Source organism: Larus michahellis, chromosome 3, assembly GCF_964199755.1.
Source record: "Larus michahellis chromosome 3, bLarMic1.1, whole genome shotgun sequence".
Lineage (NCBI taxonomy): Eukaryota > Metazoa > Chordata > Aves > Charadriiformes > Laridae > Larus > Larus michahellis.
Window position 1 is genome coordinate 121,052,394 of NC_133898.1, and position 8,571 is coordinate 121,060,964.

Here is an 8,571-nt window from a genome sequence, read left to right on the forward strand (position 1 = left end):
CCCAAAAGTCAAATAAAACTGGATTCAATAGCATATTTAAGCAGCACCTCTCACGGTCTATAAAGTGCTTGCAGCTTTTCCTGCTGCCACCCCAGAGGTGGAGTTTTCCAGGTTTGGAGCCGTAAGGAAGGCGTGTGTCCACGCCGGCAGGGCCGCCGCAAGGTGGCTCTGAACTCCAGTGAAAAATCCACCAGCAGTTCAATAGCGCTGGAGAGCTTCAAGAGACAACAGCAAACGTATTTAGAAGCCTTACATTATACAGCAAATTATCTGCCTAACAAAATGGCTCTACACGCTTGTGATCATATTTATAGAGAAAATAGCTCCAAGCTGCCAATGCTCCATCGCCAGAAGTACATGCCAGCATGGGGAAGACTTCCCCATAGACAACTTTTTTTACGTTTTCATAAGGAATCTAAAACTGTGAGCAGTGACAACAAATGTAAAGGGACAATGCAAATGAGAAATGTGGCCCATGAAAAGGCCACAGGTACTGTAGAACACTGATGCCTATGGCTACACTTTATTTCTGGCTTTTTTCAAGCATCAGTTTGAACTTACTATGCTCATTCACGTAAAATATGCTGTACAAACTATGTAAGATCAAGGTACAAATCCATCCATCACCATCCAGAGATGTGCTCCTTTGACAGGGAGAAATGGGAATTACAAAAATCTCACAGAAGATGAGTTATATTTCAATGTCTAGGATTAAGTGAACCATTTGCCCTATGGACACACACTTCTGTAAGTTTGCTGCAAGTAACTCGCCAGGCAATCTGATATACTCAGTGATGCATTTGGTCTTCAAGTGGATATTTTTACATAGCATTTTTAATAATAATCATACTGTTCAAATCACTAATTTTTGGTTTATTCACTAATGCCAGTGCTGGCTAGCAAAAGAGGACACTTTGCATCCAGCCCTGAGAGGTGGTAGCCATGGGACATCGTTTAGGTGAAGATGCTTGCAGGGAAAAAGCTTGAGACAACACCCAGCTGAACAGCAATAGCTGCAATGGGGACGTAGCGAGTCGCTACCAGTAATTTCACAGTATGAGACTTTACAATGCGCAGCTTTATTAACGCACCCAGCGCAAGCCATCTGTTTCTGTTAAGGTACTTACACCCTATCCTCCAAGCAATCTGAAACTCTGGTCTTTTGCGCTCACTTATTTTCCACACTCGTTTTTTCATTACTGTGACTTCCGATCTCTCTGTAAATTGAGACCAAAAGGGCATTTCAGTTCAAGTCTGCTACTTCTCCCGGTTTGTAATTCCTCCGTTCCCTTTTGGCCAAAAGCTGGCAGAAGAGATACTCAAACACGATGAATTTTTTCCTTTAAGGAAGGGAAGTGGTCGAGTCCTGTGTTTTTCCAGTAATATCCAGCGAAGGCTTTTGTTTTATTTAACCGCCTGCAATACTCAGTTCCACTTTGCTTGGGCTTTAAAGCCTGCCTCTGGGAGGCAATGATTTTCCCTTTTTTCCTAGATTGCTCACCCAGCCTCATAAGACCGGCCATCCCGAGCAGCAGGGATGGCGGTGGCGCAACCGGGGCCGCGGCAGGGACCTGCCCCACCGCAAAGCCGGCGGGCCGGGACGGCGGCACAAAGCGGGGGTGGTGGTGGGGGAGCCCCTCCGGGGGCTCGGCGCGGCCGGGGGACCTGCCCCGGGCTCCTCCGGGGGTGCGGCACCGTTACCCGCCGAGCGCCGTCAGCCCCCCACGGTGCCCGCCTCAGAGCCCGGCCACACTCGCCTCAGGGCACCCCCCACGACTCGCCTCACTGCCCGGCCTCCGGTCGCCTCACGGCCCGGCCTGCCATCACAGACCGCGGCCTGCCACCTCCCGGCCCGGCCCACCCCCATCCCGGCTCCAGCAGCACCCCAAGCACCAGCCCCGATGCCACCGGCCCGGCCTGGCCCGGTCACCCCCGACCAGGCCCGGTCACCCCCGACCTGGCCTGGCCCGGCCCGGCCCGGCCCGGCCCGGCCACTGCCGCCGCCCCCGGCCACCCCCTAGCGCTGCCCCGCCGCCGCCGCGGGCCGGGCGCCGCTCGCCTCGCCCCTTCCCCTCCACCGTCCCTCCGGGCCCCGCCTCCCGCCCGCAGCCCCGAACCAATCGTGGCGCTCTCCGCCGGCGATGACCTCACTCCCTGCCTTCCCATTGGCCAGCTATATTAAGAAAGTCGCGAGCGCCTTTAAATAGCGGCGCCGGCCGGCAGCTTGCGGCAGTGGTAGCGCGGCGTGGTGTGTGGTGAACCGGCGTCGGTGGCGGTTCCCTCGCGAAGGGCCGAGCCAGGCGGGAGCGGCAGCGATCGCTGCGGCCGTATCGCTCCCCTCAGGAGGGGACAGAGGCGCGGTGCCCGTGCCGCGAGAGCGGAGGGTGCGCCCGCCCGCCTGCGTGCGCGGGCCCGGCTCGCCACGGTGCCCTGTGAGAAGCGAGAGGAAGGGGGAGGCGGCGGCCGCGGAGAGGAGGGCGCTGCCATCGTCCTGCTGCACGGCAAGGCCAGCTTGGCGAGCCTGGCCATGGCCGCCATCCGCAAGAAGCTGGTGGTGGTGGGGGACGGCGCTTGTGGCAAGACCTGCCTCCTTATCGTGTTCAGCAAGGATGAGTTCCCCGAGGTCTACGTGCCCACCGTCTTTGAGAACTACGTGGCTGACATCGAGGTGGATGGCAAGCAGGTGGAGCTGGCCCTGTGGGACACGGCTGGCCAGGAAGACTATGACCGCCTGCGCCCTCTTTCCTACCCGGACACCGATGTGATCCTCATGTGCTTCTCTGTGGACAGCCCGGACTCACTGGAGAACATCCCAGAGAAGTGGGTGCCCGAAGTCAAACACTTCTGCCCCAATGTCCCCATCATCCTGGTGGCCAACAAGAAAGACCTGCGCAACGACGAGCACGTGCGGAATGAGCTGGCCCGCATGAAGCAGGAGCCGGTGCGCACCGAGGATGGCCGCGCCATGGCCATTCGCATCCAGGCCTACGACTACCTGGAGTGCTCGGCCAAGACCAAGGAGGGTGTCCGAGAGGTCTTTGAGACGGCCACCCGGGCAGCCTTGCAGAAGCGCTACGGCACCCAGAACGGCTGCATCAACTGCTGCAAAGTCCTATAGGGTGCGGCCGGAGCGCGGCGCTGGGCACAGCGCCTGGGTCACCTGTTGGCAGGCGGAGAGGAGCTGGGTTATGCACACAGACGGCATCTGCCCATCCCCTCCGCTGGGGGCTGGCGGTGGATCGGGTTGGGGGCTTAAGGGAGGGAGCACACTCCCTCAGCCTTGGCCGAAAAGGGTTGTGCTGGCTCAGCCGTGGGGACAGAGGGAGGGGGGGATTTGCATGTCCTGAGTTTTGGGAATAAAGTGTGGGGGGGAAAGCCTTCTACCCCCGCCGGCCCCTGCGAGTTAATCGCAGGCACTCTCAACAACAAAAAGCTGCTGAGACTGGACTGAGGAAACACTGCGCCTGGCTCTTTCCCTTTGCCCGCCACCTGCTGCTGCCAGCTCCCAGACAGCCTCCTCTCCTTTTGCAAGAGGAGAGCGGTGGAGCCGAGATGCTGGAAGGGACTTTTGCCTCCTGCCTGCATGTGCCTCCCCCCAGGGTGGGCTGGGGAAGAGGGTCTGCGTCTCTTGGGCTGCCCACTGCATCCTCGCCTGTCCCACGGATGTCTCGGCCTGAGCCTGACCTGCTGTGGAAGTCCGTGCCCTGAAGACCGAGACCGGGAGGGGAGGGTCATCCCAAGCGAAGCCTGTATATATCTTACCTTTTCTGTCTTGTGCAAACTGGGGTAGTGCAGGGGGTGCTTATTTAAAGTGAGGTGGGGAGGGGGTGCCCAGCTGGGACTTGTGTTGTGCAAAGGAACTTGCCCCGAGTGACTGATGCCTGCTGATAACGCGAGCCTTGAACTGACTCCAGCAGCAGAAGCCACCGGGCTGGAAAGTAAAGCTGACCTGCTCTGTCCTCCTTGCTGGGCATCCTCCTCCTGACGGCCGAGGCAGGATGAGCAAGGGGGAAGGGGATGATATTGCCATATTATGATCTTGGTGCCTGCTCCTTCCTTTAATGTTGTCTTCTGCAAGTGTGTCGATTTGGGTTTATTTAAAAGTTTTATTTTTAAAAAAAAAAAATTACTTTGCACAACTCGGTGGATTTCTGGTTTGTGTGGTTTTTTTTTCTTTAAATTAAACACTCAATGCACTTGTCATCTGCATACAACACTGTAGCATTGGAAACATTCTTACTTGGTAACCTCATCTGGGTCTTGTTTTAAATTATGACTTCAACACAAGACGAAATAAAACCACTGTATCTTTTTTTGCCTTGGAAAAAATGGGTGAAAGCGCTGTTCCTTATGCAGTGAGTACATCAGACATTAATACAAAAGGGCAATTTAAAGAATCTAGGTTTATTTAAAACTTTATTTTCACAGGGTAGCCGACCCAGGTGAAAATAATCTTGTGTTTCTCTGGTTCAGAGAACAAATGTATCCATTTTTGTTTGTTTACTTTTGTCCCTCTTCCCTCAACAGTGGTACTGAGACTGTTCTGTTTTTGTTTTTAATAAACTGACATGGCAAAAACTGAAATGTATATGATGTTTACATAAAATTATGAACTGTGTATGCAGTTTTTTATGTAAAGTATTAAAAGATTCTATGCCGACCCTCGAGAGAGCGGTGTTGTGATTTACGGAGACTTCTCAGCTTGCAGGAGCAGACCGGCATGGTGTTTACGCCAGAGTTTGCCCGCTGCCTGTGGGCTGCCCTGTTTGTTTTTTTTTTTCCGCTGGCTGAAATACCTGTCTGGCAGCTTCCAGAGGAATGGTGGTTATGTTTTCCTTTGGGGGAGCTGCTTCCTTAATTTCTCTGTACAGATGGCCTGTGGAAGTGTACTCAAAATTCAGGGTGGTGACTAATCCATCCTCGTTGCTGCCGAAGCAGAGAAGCCTCTGTGCCTTGTGTCTGGTGAGCTTGGGCTCGGGCCCCGCTGCTCCTTCACCCGATGCCTGGGGTGAGGTTTGGGCTTGTGTAGCAACAAAACGGGCAGAAAACTGAAAAGCAGCAGAGGCCACAGGGCTTATTTTTCAAGCAAAATATTTACATACAAGCAGTTTTTATTAGCGACCTCTCCTTTTCTTGGAGTGCATACCTGTTTGCTGCAGCAGGGCATGCGGAGAGGCTTTGCTCGCTGTTGAATCCGTCTCCTAAGCCGCCTAGCTAGATTTCCTGATTGCTGGCCTCGTTAATTCCCACAGCAATGTAAGGAGTCTGGGCTTCTCCGTGTGGGGGATCCCCGGCAGGGTACAGTGCTGACCTCCTCCATCGCCCTTTCCCTGCTTCCCGGCGGTGCTGCCTGCGGCAGCGGCTGCTGGCAGGAGAGGTGGCCCTGCTGCAAAACGCATGACATCATTTTTACTCAACAACAAGCCCAAAGTGCTGATGTCTCCCTTTCCCCCCTTCACCACCACCCACCCCTCCCCCCGCCTTTTTTTTTCTTTTTCCTGAAAAACTCCCTTACGTACCTATAATCACAGGATTGTTTTATACTTTTGTAAATCCCTCTCGACTCCTTTTGCGGAGGTGTCAGAAAGGAGTGGAGCCTTTTGTTTTTCCGGCCTATGAATATCTGCCGGGGTGCGCTGGACTGTTCAGAGATGCTAACAGATACCAAGGCGAGCAAAACACCAGTTAGTGGCTTTTGCTGGTGCGTTCAGGGAGGGCTCTGCCCAGCCTCCCGACTGAAAGCGGATGGGCCTTTTCCGACAGACTAACATAGAAATGGCGGGCTCCTTATTCGACAACTGGAAAGTCAATCAGAAATAGTGTGGAAAAAGCCTGGGTTTGCATTTTGAAGGCTCAGTCCATGCCGTGACTTTATTGTGTTGTTTCCTGTGATCCGTGATGACAGACAGTGGCATTTTCACTTAGGCAATTTAGCCACGATTCCTTAAAAGGTACCCGAGCCCCATGTTTCGGCTACCTGTCTCCAAGGATTTCAATTTTCCTGATGCTCAAAAGGGCGAGTTTCTTATCTTCAGTTTGAGAATCCTGAAATCACTTTTCGGTCCTAAAACATCCTTTGAAAAAAAAAAAAATATCAGTTTTGGATGTTTAAAGGGCCACAGCCAAAGCCCCCATCCTTGCAAAGGCACTCAAAGGCCCGGTTCTGTGCATTGTAGCACCGTTCCGGGCAATATCAACCAGGTATATTAAAATCAGCATGGGAAACTTCTTCCTTAAACTGATTGCGATAGCTACAAAACTTATAAATTCTGCTAGGCTGCAGCAACAACTAATCGTCTCAAAACCCCAAAGGAGAAAGCATTAATATTTGTATTTTAAACACTGGGAAATGAGCTAGCATTGCATCCCTGTATAATTAACTCTACCAATATTTTCCACTAAGGTGCTTACAAGGTAATTACATTCATTATTTCCAATTGGACCTTTGCCCAACTCAGGGCTACGGCATCTGGCCCAAGGCGGGAAAAAAGCTGCAAGAAAACACATTTCGGTTTTAACTGAGTGTGACCTCTCTCTGCTGCTCTGTGAAGCTGTGAGTCAGCCGGCGGGGTGAGATCACCCTGTGGGCGTCCACCCCTCGGGGTCAGATGGTGGGACCAGAGCCACAGCTCATTTTGGCTTTGCGCCACATTGCTGCGCTTGTGCTTGCTCGTTAGCATCACCATCCCGGCGGAGGGGGACACGAGGTGTGGCTCGTCCCACCCTCCTTGACTCAGCCACCCTGACACAGCCAGGCTGACGCTGGGAGATGTCGCGCTGACCACCTCCACCCCATAGCTGCGTCTGCCCAAGTGTAACGTGGAGGGTCTGCCCACCGCCGGGACCAGCCAGCCACCCCACAACCCACACCAGGCCTTCAGACAGAGGGCTGGTTTCACGTGGACCTCCCCTTGCTTGTCTTCATCTGGTCCCCTAGTTCATGTTCACCTGGTCCCACTCTGTCTTCTGTAACCTTTTGACAGGAGAAAAGGTGATGCTGAGCAAGTTAGAGCATCAAAGGTAGGTCAACAACCAACTCATCTCGCAGTCCCCGTGCACACTGCTGGGCAGCAGAGACTTTCCCAGCTGTGCCCACGTGCCTGCACAGATGTCCTCAGCTGAGGAAAGGCTGCACCTTCTCTTACCCTGTCCAGGCCCAGTGCAACATCTGCAAAAGCTGTTTCTTCTGGTGGGAGCCGGAGCTCCACGGGGAAATTTGCTCCGTACTGGTACCAATGCATCCATAGCAGCAAATCCTGGGAATACAGAAAAGCCTCAATGAAAGTCCTATTCATCTCCATCATTCTCTGTTCAAGCGAGGAGGCCACTTGTGCGCTCACACCCCGAGACCAGGGTGACAGTGTGAGGGTGTCTCACCTGGGCAGCCTGCAAATGAAGCCACCCCAGGGAAGGTCAGGACCACCTCCTCCCCTTCTGGAGATACAGCAACAGCAGCTGTGAGCAGTCCTTGCACGATCGAATAGAGACTCTGGTCAGAAAGCTCACTCTGTAGGGTGTGCCAAACAAAGGATGAGTCATCTTTGGTGGGAGAAAGAAGTCAGGAAAAATCCTTGGTAGTTTTGGCAAAATGGTTTTTAATGCACTTGTTATGCCTTGGAGTTAAGCTACATGTTTTTACTAGTTTTTTTAACTCTCACGGAACTCCACATACTACAGTGGGGTTGCATGACTGCAAGTGGGTGCAGAATTTGAAGCAATGTCCTCTTACATGGCTTTCTGTTTTCGCAGGAATAACTTAATTAAGGTCCATTTGCCTTACGCTGTGTTGGTCAGGTTGCAAGTCTGTTTTAGCAATTCAATGACGAATTGACCCAAACTCCATGCTGTAAGAGGAAAAAAAAGTAGTACTTCGAAGAAGTCCACACAAGTATTTTACTAGAATCAGTGCCACTAACTGTAATTCACTCACAGATTTTGTTCCTTGGCTGCAGAAAGTAAAGAATGCCCAGTTTGATCCTTCAGATTTTAGTGGACTGTAGCACCAGTGAATCCAGTTCTTTTGGTTTTGCTGGTTCTGTAACAATACCAATTCGTAAACAGAAATCTCATCAATAATCCATTGAGCTAATTTTAAAGGATGTATCTAAGACAAGCCATTTGCCCCTGCAGCTCTGAAAAGCTGTTTTCAGATCTGGCTAACCCAGCGTGTCTGTGAAGGCAGAGGTGCTCCAGGTGAGGGATTCAAGCCTTCTTCGCAGTTAGGCAGCCAGCAGACGTGGTGGCGGTGGGGGAGCTGATAAGCATCTACTTCAAGGAAGTTTTTGGAGGTTTAGATCTGTTGCTGGAAGAGTCTCTTTGAAACCTTTTGGAGCTCCTTGTGGACATTTTTAGATGTGGAGTTCAAGGGAGGGAAGGATTTCAGCTCACTTCAGCAGTTTCAAAGTTACGTTATCTCATCTAGGTGAGATAACAGGTTCACCTGCTCTCGACGAACCTGCTTTGGCAGGTTGGACTAGATGATCTCCAGAGGCCCCTTCCAACCCCTATCATTCTGTGATTCTATGATTCTGTGATCTAAACTAATTGTCCAACGTGCCTTTAGTGCCAGCA

General features: G+C 52.3%; 1 protein-coding gene across 1 annotated transcript; it reads left to right on the forward strand.

The window, feature by feature from the left end:
* Positions 1 to 2,232: 2,232 nt before the first annotated feature.
* LOC141741368 (rho-related GTP-binding protein RhoB) lies at positions 2,233 to 4,667 on the forward strand. The gene has a single exon (XM_074581944.1). It carries the CDS (start codon positions 2,528 to 2,530, stop codon positions 3,116 to 3,118), a length of 591 nt encoding a protein of 196 aa, XP_074438045.1. The 5' UTR covers positions 2,233 to 2,527; the 3' UTR covers positions 3,119 to 4,667.
* Positions 4,668 to 8,571: the final 3,904 nt, after the last annotated feature.

Bases quoted from the DNA above. Each gene is read 5' to 3' on its own strand.
- LOC141741368 (XM_074581944.1), top strand. From the start codon at position 2,528: ATGGCCGCCATCCGCAAGAAGCTGGTGGTGGTGGGGGACGGCGCTTGT.